Source organism: Lissotriton helveticus, chromosome 3_1, assembly GCF_964261635.1.
Source record: "Lissotriton helveticus chromosome 3_1, aLisHel1.1, whole genome shotgun sequence".
Classification (NCBI taxonomy): Eukaryota; Metazoa; Chordata; class Amphibia; order Caudata; family Salamandridae; genus Lissotriton; species Lissotriton helveticus.
Window position 1 is genome coordinate 803930924 of NC_136061.1, and position 14756 is coordinate 803945679.

A 14756-nucleotide genomic window follows, 5' to 3' on the forward strand; every position below is an offset into this window, starting at 1 on the left:
CACCTCTGACCCAGCAAGATGGAGTCGAATGTTCTGAAAATGTTACAATGATATTCTTCTATTGTATTCTGTGTATTCTCTCATGGGAACCCCAATCTCGCTAGGCAGTACCCAAAAATGTAAATAGGGCCTTTAAAAAGTCTGTTCTGATTGGTGTGTTAACCCATCCTACCTTAGGACCAATCGAAATTGGGGATTCTGACACTTTGCATCATTGGGGGGTGGTACACTGTCCCGAGAACAGTATATCTAGCCTAGGTTCAGGTAGAGAAATTGTCCGACTTGTCCGAATAGCTGACCTGTCACTGACCCAACGCACTCAATAGGTAACTGAATACAGAGCGCTGCGGAGCACTCTGTCCGAATTTGACCATAGACTCTAAGGTTTTACTAAACCTTAAGTGCTGGCGGAGCACTATGCTGGGGAGTTCGCTAACCCAATCGGGGTTCTGACTGATAGCTGCAGAGAGGGTGGAGCGCAGGCGTTGCTTCCAAACTGCGGGTGCTGGTCGTGTTCTGGTGGTCCTGTCCTGTCCTGGGGTGTCCATTCTGCACCTGCTGTCCCATTGATGTCTGTCCTGCCTGGGGGTATTTCCTGCCCTTAACTGACCCGTGGCCAGGGTTGGTTTCCACACCAGTCTAGGTAAATATCTTGCCGAAAACTCTAAACTGCACCTTTCTATTTTTCTGTCTTTGCTTCAATAAAGACATACCTTTGCATATGATAATTTTCCATGCTTTCCGCAACCATTGCATATCCTAATGTCATTTTGCATTTAATTTCATAGCGTGTTCCTATGTTACCCTACCTTTTAGAAATCATTTTCTCCATTGCTGTTTACAATTTGCTGATGTGGTCTATAATTTTCTCGTAGAAATCTGACTAAAGTAGTTCCCAGATGCATAGCGTGTTTCTCTTTTTCTCGCTCTTCCTATAGATATATAGGATCTCTGAATTTTCCCTTAGTATAAGCACTTTTCCAAATAGTATAACCCTAGTACGTGCATGAGTTTATGAATGTCCATTCTTAGATCTCACCTCGGAATCCACATAGTATATCCCTGTTTTCCACTTCCCACATTTGCATTTATAAATGGTTGCTTTAGCATTTTTCCTATATGGATATGTTATTTTTGTCATCTTAGTTATTGATTGTCTGCTCGCAATAAATTGTCTGCTCACTGAATTTCCGTGGTTATTTGATGAATATCAAAGATTATTAAGTTGGGTTTGTATTTTGCTGCCTTTCCTTTTACAGCTAGCTCCCTGACCCATCGTGGTCATAGGTACCCGTAACGGTGGATGGTAAGTTGGGTACACTAGAATTTATCGAAAAGGACTCATGGTTATTGGTAGTTAGATTGTAAGGTCATACGATCAATGTGTAGATGGTGAATTGAAGTATATGGGCCCGAAGCCAGAGTGGCGAAATTTATTGGTCGGGTGACCTGCGATCTCTATCAATACCATATCGGGTAAAAATCAAATGGTGAAGTATCGGCCGCTGCCCTGGCATCAGTACCCCTAGCATGACTTCAGCTATTGTCATGAGAGCCATAGGTTTATGAAGAGATCAGGGATCACTCTTGGCGGACGCAGGAAGAAGTCAGGAGGTAGGATGAGCAAGCTCAAGGGTGCATAAAAGTCTTCGGGTCTTTTTTAGAGGGATATATAACTGCAAATAAAAGAACACTCAATTCCATGGTATGATATACGGAAACGTTCTGATAAGCGCTCATGAGTGGGAAGCTCATATCATATGCCTTTCCATTTTACTGCATTTTAACACACATCCAGGCCGATGAAGGAATCTGTCCTACTGCATACGGCTAAAAAAATAGCTAAATTAAAAATAAAAAAAACATAAGTACACAAAAAAATAAATCAATACATCAATAAAAAATACACTGGGCCATTCATATTTAGAAAATTAACATACAAGCGCTTACTTGAAATTGAAGTATAGAGGGCAAAGGCCTTGAGGCTAGTCATTTCTTTGTGCCGTGTTTCTTCCACACTACTGTGAAAAATATGTTCCCATGCATACAATTTGAGTAGTTTTATGCCCCGAAGTATTTCATTTGTCTTTTTCAGCCGTTCATTGGAGTACTCCTGCAGGGAATAGAAACCAGGGTACATTAACTTCTGCACATAAACCAACTAGTCCGCAGCCGGGTTTAAGAAACTGCACCCCTGACGCTATTTTAAGGGTACATTTACTTGACAAAGAAAGAAGTAAACTGTATCAAGAGTTTCAATATAGATACACCTCTACATAATTGTTAGAGACATGTCCTGCAAGTTATAGTATCTGGTATTCAATGATGGCAAAAGGATGACAGACATTTGAGTGAGTGAAAGTGCGGGGTCTTGCCATCGAAAGTGCAAATAAAAAAGCGATTGCACGCTTGTTTTAAAGCAAGTGCACAAAAGATTTGCATTACGCCAATGAGGTAATGAGGTAATGCATGGTGTGAAACATTGGGTTGTTGGTTGAAGGGGTGAAACCCTCCTCAAGCAACAGCCATAATCCTAGTCATAGTAAACCACAAAAAGTCAATAAATTAACCTCTGCTTAACCCTCTGGTTGCTTGGCATCAAAGATGTCAGGCTTAACATAGAGACAATGTGTAAAGTATTTATTCATCGCTCAAAGTAATAAAGTGAATCACAACACATGAAAAATCTCACACTAGTTTAAAAATGTTTTAATAAATGTTTAGATATAAAAATGACAAAAATCTAATCAGTAGAACCGTAGTTATGAACTTTTTAAAATGTAGGCATGCAGCAAAAGTCATGTTTGACAACGGTAAAGTGTGGTTCACATACAGGAAGTGGATTGGGCCCTGTTTCAGCTTACCTTCAGACTCAGAGCAGAAATTTTGAAGAAAAATGTCCGGGAAGCTTAAAGTCAGTCGGGCAATCAGCCGGAGGTGTCCCAGGAGGAGGCATCCTTGTCTGGGAGCCGCTGGACAAAGTTGTGGTGAAGATTTCTATGTTTGGACTTAGGGGCATATTTACAAGGAATTGGCATAGGGCAGCGTTGCAACTCCTTTTGCTGTGCTGTCCTACGCCAATTCGAACGGATTCGAAAGATGCAATCTTTCCTGTCCTTACAGCCAGCGCCGGCGCACATTTTGCAGCCATGTACCAACATAGGGAAACTTACATCATGATGCAAGGGTGTCTGTGTTGATGGCACGATTGGTTTTGTGCAGAAACAAGCACCTCACTGCACAAAAACAATCACAAGCAGCGTTTTCCTCTTTCTATGTGTACAGAATGCAGCACATGTGGAAAAAGAAAAAAAACTAGGAGAAATGTAAATGTTTCTCCTTGTTATGCCTGCTCTTGAAAGGCGCAAGGTTTTGGCCATGCCCCAGCTTTACCTAAAATTTGGCCAGCATCAAATCGCATTGGTGTTGAGTGGTAACACCCACAGCAACACCTATGGAATGCCTCTTTCACGGAGAGTTAGGCAAGGCAAGGCAGCGACTTGTGGTGCCTCGCCTTACTCCATATCTACAAGGCCATGTAAAGCAACGCAGGGTGGCTTTGCTTGGCCTTGTAGATATGGCTAAGCCCTGCGCACTACTGGAATGTCAAACCAAGTGACAATCAAGTGGCACACAGGACTTATAAATATGCACCATAGTCTTTTTTTTGGAAGTCTAAAATATCCACTGGGATTAAGCTGTAGGCTGTTGCGGATGAGGGCTCCACGAGGACTGATAGCCTTCTGGAAAGGAGCCGTTGAACAGGATTTGCTGCAATGAAGAAGGATGTAGAGGGAGCTATCACAAAGTCAGGAAGACTTTCAATGCACCTTGGGCAGATTGGTAAACAGGTAGGTCCAGATCTGCTCTCGGTTCTCAAAGCACTCCTGGCAGAAAATCTCCCAAGTACCAACTTTTGGATTTTGGCTATCTGTAAACCTTTAGCAGCACTATCAAGGGTCCAGAACTGGTGGGACGCCACTTGGTGGGTCAGGCCTCACCCAGGCTGTGTCCAGGTGTGGGTTCAAGATAATTGGAGCCTTTTCTGTCCCTGATCAGGAGGCCATCTAACTAGCCCTTGGAGTCACGCTAGAAGGCTTAAGTACAAGCAGAGAAGCAGATCTCAGGCATCAGGGCAGTCCTCTGAGGACATGAGGCAGGCTTCAGACAGTAGGGGCAGCCCTCTTGGTGCAGCTGGGCAGTCCTCTGAAGTACACAGCAGGCCACAGGCTGTAGAGCACGCCTCTGAATGTCCTCCACAGGTCTAGAAGTGAACTGAAGAGTAAGTCTGATGGTCCTAGCTTTATACCTGGTGCCAACATTGAAGTGGAAGAATCTTCTGGAGGTTCCCCCCACAGAAGTGTCTGAAATTCCCTGCCTCCGTGCCCTGGTCCCAGGATATCTGGAGTCACAAAAGGCAAGTGTTAAGTTCTTTGTGAGTGAGATGAGGCAGTTTCTTTTTAATGTAAGTGGGGCCGTACACAGCTCCGCCCCTCATCCTGCCAGTATGGCCCATCTTGCCATACCAAATGTTAGGAAAATAAAATACCAACTGTTTAAAAGTAACAATAACAAGGTGATCAATTGAGTGCTTGAATGAATCCCAGCCACTGGCAATAGCTCAGGCCACATCCCAATACATTGTTTGTTGTCCATTATGCTACCTCAGTTTGGACCCAGCCATATGCAAACTGGTGTTAACCATGCTCCTAATGGGAACAGCCCATTCCAAACTGCCGATCCAGGTTCTCCCTGAACTGGAACAAAAGCAAGCTAGGAGCGATTTTACCTTAAGCAGGGCCGATCCGGTAGGTATATCTTGATTTCAGTGGCACTGTGACTTGGTAGTTCGGGCTGGACTATTTCCATTGGGGCAGGGTCAGTAATGATTTGCATATAGCTGAGTCCAAACTGACGTGGCGTGGTGTGCAAAATAATGATGAACTGGTATGCGGCTCTAAGTAATTACTAGAGGCTGAGGTTAATTCAAGCATTCCATCCATTCCTTTTTGTAAGCTTTCCAAAAGTGTCATTTTCAGAACTGTGAACTAAAATTCAACATTACCATTAAGAAGGATTTTAAATTACTATTCCTTAGACACCAAAAAAGATGCTTTTTACCTGCTCTCAAACAAACGTTATCACTTAATAACTGTAATAAGGTAACCAATGTTATCCTATGGGAGATGTAGGCCTAACAGTAGTAAAAACAAATGTGTGACTTTTTCACTACCAGAGCATGTACAACTTAAAAGTACCTGTTCAACATTTTAAATACAATGCAGTCTGCCCTATGGGCTGTTTAGGTCCTACCATAGGGGTAACTTATATGTAATAAAAAAGGAGTTTTATGCCTGGCAAAGAGTTTGTTTTGCTAAGTTGATTGGCAATTTAAAACTGCACAGAATTTACAATGGCAGGTCTGGGACATGTTTTAAGGAGCAACTTAAGTGGGTGGCAAAATAAGTGCTGCAAGCCCACTAACAGCATTCAATTTACCAGCCCTTGGTATAAGCAATACCACCTTACTAGGGACTCATAAGCAATTTAATATGCCAATAAGGTGTAAGCCAATTTTACCATGGTTTGGGGAATGAACATGAGGACTTTACCAATGGTTAGCAGCTGTAAACTATGCAGTCATAAGGCTAACAAAAACAAATTCAGCAAAACAGGTGGGGAGAAGGTAACAAGTTTGGGCGAAGACCACCCTAAAGCTGGCAAGTCTAAAATACTACATTTCCATACTAGTGCTAGTCTAACACCCTTTCCACAATGGCATTACAATTTATGCAAAATTGTTTCATTACTTAAGTTACCGCATTCCAGCGATCGCCATAAAGTGCTAGGATACATACTGTGCATAGTGTTCTATTGGACCACAGAAGCAGGGGCATCTCCAGGATTCTGGGGCCCAATACAGGGGCATGCCTATTATGTTAAATGGAGACTCTTCTACTATACAAGTGCCATTCTTTGTAAGACTTCTAGAGGATGAACAATCAAATTATTGAGCAGAGCCATTTGGATGGTAGCTGCAGTTCCTATTCGTCAGTGTCCCAGACACCCTTAAATTCACAGTTAGTTTTCGCACACCAGTCTGCACTGAATCGCTATACAACTGTGAATATCACTCTTGCCATTCAGAGTGTCATGGTCTAATCTGAATATGCATTCTTTATAACTACCCTTTATTGAAGGCCCATTCTAAACACTGCCAACTTATTGCAGGACATACGCCACTATACTCTCGCTGCATCTCTCTAAAGGCCTTTTGACAAATTGTATGTTCTCATTTAGGGTATTATGAATTGCCAGTCTGGTTGCTAAAAGCAAAATAAATGCTAGAGGATTACAATATGAATGTGGCTACAATTCCACAAATTTACCTCCTGAGTATCGTGGATATTATTTTGAAAATTCAATGTTCTGCTCTGCAATAGAAATTAATACAACAGGCTATGGCCATACATCGGTTAGGGTTGAGTGTCCCGGATGAACGGGCACCACATGCCAATGCAGGGGATAGTGTTTCAGGCATTTACACTCTAATTAAAATAATTCAGAAGGTTGATGCATAGGATTAGGATTATTTTAATAAGTCCAAACAAAATACAAACCAATCAAATAAACTTATGTGAGGGAGAGTTCTGGGTTAACCAATAGAACACAAAGTCTGAAAACCATAATCAAATAATGTGAGAGGATCACCTTAAAGTCTACCCCCAAAGAAAGCATGCTGCCGGAACAAAGTATAGTTTAGCAAGTGGACCAACATAGAGTCTGCCTCCAATGGAAAGAAAGTAAAGACTAAGGACCTTATTATGAGTACAGCATTCCTAGGACTGCCATACTCGTGGTGGTGGTCCAACCACCACCACCACTTCGGGTCTGCCTGCAGTATTACGAGTGCGGCAGTCGGACTGCCACAGGACCGCCGTGTCCGCTGGGATCCAGGATCCAGCAGTGGTGATGCAGCGGTAAGTGGCAGAAATATGCGGGCCGTGCGCTGCAGCACCTCTGAGCATATATTCCGAGTTGCTTTTTTCCTGCCCAATTTATGGCGGTGAGCAACTCTGCTGCTTCTGGGACTGGGGATGCATGCAAGGGAGGACATGTTGTTCCTGCTTGGTGTGGAATGCATGACATGGTTGATGCCAAAGGGAGCAGGAATGCGCTGCAGGGACTGTCATAGCGGCAGGCTGCTGTTAAGGTTCTCCTATGAGATAACACAGCCACTGCTGTGAGACTGCCTCAGCACCGCCCACCCCACCTGGATTAAACTCATAATCCAGCGGGCAGGCTCACGACAGACTTGACGGTCCTTCTGCTAGTGCTGCAGGAAGACAGCCAAACTCGTAATGAGGTTCTAAGTATAAATTAGATGACAAAGAAGTGCAGAAACTGCAGTTTGAAGGCAAAATAAGTCATGCCACTTGTCTCAGAAACATAATATTTTATAGGGTGTTATACAAAAATCCACACACATCCAGTGGTGGGATTTTACATGACTGTGCTAAACTAGCCATCATGCTAGTATAGATACATTCCGTAAAATACTTCTAGAAACACCAACATCTACAGCAAAATAATGAATGAGGTGTGCAAAGCAAATACATTAAATTAAATGACGTGACGTTTATGTAATACAGAAATACAATAGAGATTTAACCTAATTAATGGTACTTAAAAAGGACTTGAGCAAAGGACCTGCTCCACATTAGAACACCCCAATGGAAAAGCTGCAAAACCATGTGAAACATCTAAACAGAACATACATGTAAGTATAAAAAACTAAAAGTAACTGCATTTTTTTTTGCATGTTAATACCAAACATTGAAAGTTTAAATATTATTTATAGTTATATTTTACACTACTTTCACATGCAAATGAAGAGGCTGCCAAACTTATCACTTCACAGAAAGGAAAGCAGTAATTTAGGGGGTCATCAGGATGGCGTACAGACTTTCGTCCATCTGCCATCCAATCCAATTTGGGACCACCTACCTACAAGGCGGTAGTCCCATAGGGCAAATTAGGATGCGACCGCCTCCGTGGCAGACGCATTGCCCAAGTGTTGTATTGCAGAGGGAGCTGCACTCTGCAGCACCCACCGCAAGACAAAACAGACAACCCACACATATCCCTGCACTACATGGCAGGCACCATGCGGTGTCTACCACATGGTGTAGGGATATGTAGCAGGGCACCATAGGTGCCCCCAGAGCCTATATCCCTGGTCCAGAGGGTTAGTGGGGCCTGCTACGGTTCCCCAAATCTATTTACACCTGCCGTTTTGCTGCGGTTTGACCACCGCAGAACGACCGGCAGAAAGGGATATTGTAATCCCCACGGTGGTTCCTGACAGGCACCACCACCATTCTGGGACTACAGGCAGGTCCAACAGACAATCAGATAAAGACCGCCTGTTGGGACAGTGGTAGACGGTGTTTCCGACCGCCATCCATCCAGAGGCCATTGTAATTCGGCAGACGGAGATGCCAGTTACGATGGCCGAGGGACCACCACCGATAGCCTGTCGGTGGCAGTCCCTCGGCCATCGTAATCAGGCCCTAAATCACATGTGCTACACCTGCAGCCCGAATTTGCATTATCTGAAAATATAAACTGAGAATCTACTAAATATTATTCTAATGCATGCTATGAGAGTGCAACTACAAAACATAATGCTGTAATTCAAGTAAGAGAGCATAACCACCCCTCAAATGTGACAGAAATAGAAGTAGGAGAGATATTGCAGGATATAGGAGAGGCAAGCACTAGCTACCAGGAACCCACAAGTAAAATCTTTAAAGATATACAGGTAGATTCATCAATGCCTCAATCTGCGAATTCTAAATTGCGATTAAAAGCAAATCGCAATTTAGAATTTGCAGAACGGCATTCATGATTATTAGCGAGAAAAAAATGCGATTCGCAAGCGGTCGCAATTGTCGGTTGCGAGTCCCAAAAAATCGGTAAAGATTCGCAGATTCCGCCGATTCCCGTGTTGAAATTGCGATCTCGCAATTACCGAAATCGCAAATAGCGATCTCGCTAACTGCGAGATCGCAAAAACGGGAAGTCGCATCCTGAGCACAGTGATGACATCACAACCAGGAAGTAGGCAGGTCACACCCTCATTCTGCAGTGAGAGGCTGAAGTACAGGCAGCAGTGTCAGAGCTCCCCTCCAGTGTTTTCCACATGAGTACAGCAGGAGACACCACAGTGGCAGGCATTTCACAGGATGCAGCAGGAGCTTCCACCAGTGGGAGAAAGCGGAAAATCAAGTTTTCTGAGCAGGAGCTCGAATACCTTATAGAAGGAGTAGCAAGGGACCACAACAGGCTATTTGGCAGTGACTCCCGAAGGGTGCCTGAGGCCGACAAAAGGCGCATATTGCAGTGCATCCGTGCCAAAGTCAACGCAGTAGGGGTGACCCAGCGCTCGGTGGACGAGCTGAAGAAGCGCTGGTATGACCTAAGAGGGCGGGCAAAGGAAAAGATTGCGGAGAGGCTGGGGGAGCATGTGGCGACAGGTGGAGGGGAGCCCACTGTCCCACAGAACACACCACTGGAGGACCGCGTGGAGGAGACCATCAATCCACAGGCCTGCGTGAGTGTGACCCATCTGGACTCCTCTCGACCCACCAAAGACACAACAGGTAAGTGCCATGCGACAGCGACCCCCTGTCCCCTAACAATGTCCATGACTCCAGTGCATCCCATAGCAAACCCGAATCATGCTGCCAAAGCACACCACTATAGCGCTATTGCATTGTGGGACATGTAGTCTGACCACAATTACCATCCTGTACCATTAAGCCTGACATGCCCAGTGTCAGTCAGTCCTGAAGCGAGTCAGGGAATGGTAGTCTGCATGCATGTAGCAAGCCTAACCGTGTACGGAACATGTCACTAATCAACGTCCACCTTAAATCACAGGTGGCGCAGATGTCCCCAGCACGGACAGCGAGGCCCTGGTGATTGATGACAACTTGGAGGACACGGAGGGAGGCACACAACATATCCCACAGCCCGGACCATCAGGGCAAGCTGCTGCGGCAGCAGCCATCCCACCACCTGCCCCTGTGGCCCCTACCACCCCTGTGCCAACAGGCGCTGCTGTACCACCGCGCCGCTCTCAACCATCAGTGGGGCCTGCAACACCAGCAGCAGGTCGCCAAACAACCCGCCGCCCTGCGGCTGTGAGGAGCCAGACTAGTGGACAGGCGAGAGAGCAGCGCACCAACACCCCCAGCGCTGGCAGGGTCAGGAACGTGCGTGCAGGTGGGCTCTCCATCAAGCGCAGGATGTTACATGTGCACCAAACTCAGGCCCGTCACCTAGCCGCCATCCATCTCCAACTTGATAAGACCGCACGTAATGTGGATAGGATGACTGCAGCTTTTGAGGCCAACACACAGGCCATGTCCAGACAGCGCGATCTCAATCGCCGCAGGCACCGACAACTGATGACCCGCCTGTCGGCGTACATGCGCTCAAACTATGTTATGGGCAACGCCACCACCCAGCTCTCGCGACGCTCCCTGGCCATGCAGGTCCAAATGGCCCAGTGCTGCCAGGACGTTGCGATAGCCCTGGAGCATATTACTACAGCCATGCAGGGCATGCAGGCTACCGGCCATGGCCAGGCAGACGACACCAGCGAGGCTACATCAAGCCACAGCAGCCAGTCCCTTCCACCGGTTGTAGCACCCCACCGCAGCAGCAGGCCCTCTGCTGCCTCACGGCAGACTCAGGAGGAGGACGTTGAGAGGAGGTCTGGGGCAACTACCCGGAGACACCACTGAACTGTTGAACATTCACATGAGGGTACATGCTGACGCCACAAGCATGCCCTACAGACATACAGACATATGACGCAATATGTCAGTCTTGTTGTATTTAACAGAATGACCATTTTATTGCGCAGTAACATATAAAAAAATTCTGATTAACTTAATCTGACTCAAGTCATTATTAATGTTGTCATACATGATTTGAGTAATGGGTGTGCGGAGTGGGTGTACTAGAAATAGTTCATGGTGATTTGGTTGTGGCGCCTCTGTCCTTCAGCAGGATTCTGTGGAGGTGGGCGGTTGTCCCCTTCCGACTCACTGCCAGAGATGTCAACAGGAATCCTGCGCTTGGTAGCAATGTTGTGAAGGATCGCACACACGGCCACGATGCGGCAGTGGACCTTCATGGCACCACCTGTCTTGTGCAGTATGCGGAACCTGCTTTTCAACAGGCCAAATGTCCTCTCAATACAGTTCCTTGTGCGAATGTGTGATGCATTAAATTGCCGTTGTTGTGGAGTTGCAGGGTTGAGGTATGGGGTGAGGAGGTACTCACGGAGAGCATAGCCGCTGTCACCTGTATGTAAGGAGCAGAGAGTGAGTGCCTGTTCTGCGCAGCTACATGATCACAACGTACACATTTGGGGCATGTGTACTTACCTAGTAGGTGTCCTTCCCCAAAGTCTCCCCTGGCCAGTCGTTTGTGGATGCCGCTGTGCCTGAAGATGAAGGAGTCATGTGTGCTCCCTGGGTACTGTGCCACAATGTCCATGATTATTGTTTTGGCATTGCACACCATCTGGATGTTGAGGGAGTGGTAGCATTTCCGGTTGCGGTACATGTACTCCGTCTCAGCAGGTGGGCAAATATGGATGTGCGTACAGTCAATACATCCAATGACGTGTGGGAATTGAGCTACATTGTAAAATTGCAGCTTTGTATCATTGAGGTCCTGTTGGCCGGTGAGGAATGATATATAGTGGTGTAGCCAGGTCAGCATTGCCTCCAGGAAACTCCTTAGGCAGCGGGACATGGTGGGCTGGGAAACCCCCCCCTGCAACTGCGACCATCCCCTGGAAGCTTCCCGAGGCCAGGAGGTGCAGGCAGCACAATACCTGCACATGTGTGGGCACGGCATTGGTCCTCCTTGTAGGGTGCTGCATCAGGGGGTCTAGGTCCCGGATGAGCTTGATTATCATGGCCCCACTCAGGCGGTACTTGGCATAGATTTGCTCCCTGGTTTGGCCCAGAAGGGTGACCCGCTGGGGGAATATTTGCTCCTGTATCCTCCGTCTGTTGCGTGCAGCTCGCTGCAGCCTACGCCGCCTCACCAGCATGTAAAGTCAAGGCATTGTGGGAATCACCAGGCTCCAGCTGCATGTCCTTAAATGTGTTTCATCAGCCCTGCACCCGTTGGGAGTGCCCTAACTGTTTTTTGAATATTTTTTTTTTCAGTACTAGTTACCACCTGATTTGAGTTCTTCTTAAATTGCGCGTCGCAAATAGCGATTTTCATGTTTTTCGCTTTTAGCGATTGTTCATGAATGGCTTTTTTGCGAATTCGCTATTAAATTAGCAGAATCCATGGATTCTCGCTATTTCCGATTCGCTAATGCCCATCCTCCAGGATTCTGCGAATTTAATAGCGATTTCGCTATTTTTAAATTGCGAATTCGCTTTTTTGGTTGTTTGGGTTTCTTGAATTCCTTCACTTCAAATTGCGAGCGCAATTGCGAATTCGCAGCTATTGCGAGCGCAATTTCCTTTCATGAATCTAGCTGATACTACCTAAATTCCCCGAGCACTTAACAATGCAGCTAGTATCCATACCTACTTTAAAACATTTAATTGCACAAACTAAAAATGACATCATTGATACCCCACCTGCCCCTAGAAGATACCAAGACATATACATACCTGAACATTTAGCAGTAATTCATAATGAGGAACCTTCCCTTTTACATGATAACCTAAATAATGAGAAATTAATCCTAATATTCTCTACAGCAGACATTTTAATAATATCATATCCAATGTCAAACCAGGATGATGGATGGACCCTTTAATGTGTCCTAAAGCATTCACTCAGATATTATGTACGCCAAACATGATCAATATAGAAATAAAAATATCCCTTTTGTATATGAACCTGCTACTAAATAAACAAAGCAGCCCTTTTCACGAACTCTTAAACCATATAAAACATAAAACACATTACTACTGACCCCATAAAATAATCCTAGACCTTGAGCAAGCCATGATTCAAACCCTTCTAAAATGTACCCCACACAGCCATAGAAGGCTGTTACTATCATTTCAATAAAAATATATGCGGATATCTCTAAAAATCTGCACTAATTGTAGAATATTCAACAAACAGCCAGTTTGCCTTTTAAACTAACAAAATAAAAACACTATCCTATGTCTGTGTCACAGAAGTAGATAACCAGTACAATTTACTAATAGCAAGCCCTTTCATTCGACAAAATGAAGACAAACTTAGTCCCCTTATAGACTGCATTGCTTCAGACACAAACACAAATCCAAATTCCAAATACCATGGTGGAATGTCTAGAACAGCACGTTGGCACAGGAAGCCAAAACAAACAACACAGTAGAAGGATGGCACAATGCCTTCCAATCCACACTAGGCAGAACTCAACCTACACTATACAAATGTATAGAAGCGTTAAAAAAAGAACAAAAGCTACCAAGAACTACAAATGGAGCAATCTGTTAGCCAACTTGCTACAAAACTTAGCAAACAAACCAAAAGAATATACAACATGCTCCAATTTTAAGTCAAACTCATCATAAACAAGGAGTGGATTGCTTAGAAATCATAGCAAAAAGTATATTATAAAATAAATAGTAACCTACCAAAGTCATCAATAACTATGAAAAACTCTAAGCCAACAAACCAAACTTTTCTAAAATAATAAATATAAGAATTGATGCATCAAGCGAATTTGCGCTCGCAATCACTGCGAAACAGCGATTGCGATCGTAAAATCCACTTCCGCAGTGCATCAAGTGGAAAAGCAACTGTTAGAACTGGGGGTCTCTAGTTGGCAGAGGTAGGTACCACTGTCCAAATAGGGACCCTTGCTTCTAGTCAGGGTAAGGAGGAAACACTCTTTAGATAACCTCTACTCATCCCCTTGGTAGCTTGGCACAAGCAGTCAGGCTTATCCAAAAGCAAAGTGTAAAGTATTTGTACCAACACTCACAGTAACACAGTGAAAACACCACAAACTGACTCCACAACAGTTTAGAAAAAAAAGGTATTTAATCTAAACTACACAAGATCAAAACGACAAAAATTCAACATACACAGTTAAAGAATATGGTTGCAAAAGAGTTCTTAAGGTTGCGATATAATAATCTACAGTTTATTTATTTATTTATTTATTTATTCAAAGTTTTATATAGCGCGAACAAGATCTTAACAGATATCAGAGCGCTTCACAGGGGGGGGAGTGGGCAACAGGAGGGTGAGTAGACATAATAATTGGGTACAGTATAGTGAACGGTAGCATAATAGGATAACAATCATGTGCCAATAAGATACAGGTAAACACTCAGATAGACAGTAAAATAAGGCGGTGCAGAGTCTTTGATCTAACTAGAATAGAGATCATGAAATAGCAGAGAACACTCAAATAGACAAAAATGTAAGACGGTGCTGAGTCTGAGCTAGCTACAATACAGGTCTAGAGATAACAATAAACATTCAAATAGACATTAGGATAGGGCGGTGCAGAGACTCCGATCCAGCTGCCATAGAGATCAGTGGATACCAGTAAACCCTCAAAAGACAATACTATAGGACGGTGCAGAGTCTTTGATCCAACTGCAAAAGAGGTCAGTAGGTCATGAACAGAAAGTTATTGGATCATTAAGTATCCAACGTTACAAGATCGGTGCAAATTCTCTGAGCAGCAACAGTGAGGA

The 14756-nt window shown here is 44.6% G+C and overlaps 1 protein-coding gene across 3 annotated transcripts in view; it reads right to left on the bottom strand.

Moving 5' to 3' along the window:
• The window catches only part of ABCC8 (ATP binding cassette subfamily C member 8), a 1340683-nt gene that overhangs the window by 779563 nt on the left and 546364 nt on the right, over positions 1–14756 (bottom strand). For all 3 annotated transcript variants that reach the window (XM_078681060.1, XM_078681061.1, XM_078681059.1), the window contains one exon: positions 1951–2113. In XM_078681060.1, the coding sequence (XP_078537186.1) occupies positions 1951–2113 (163 nt within the window). The remainder of the gene's footprint in view (positions 1–1950; positions 2114–14756) is intronic.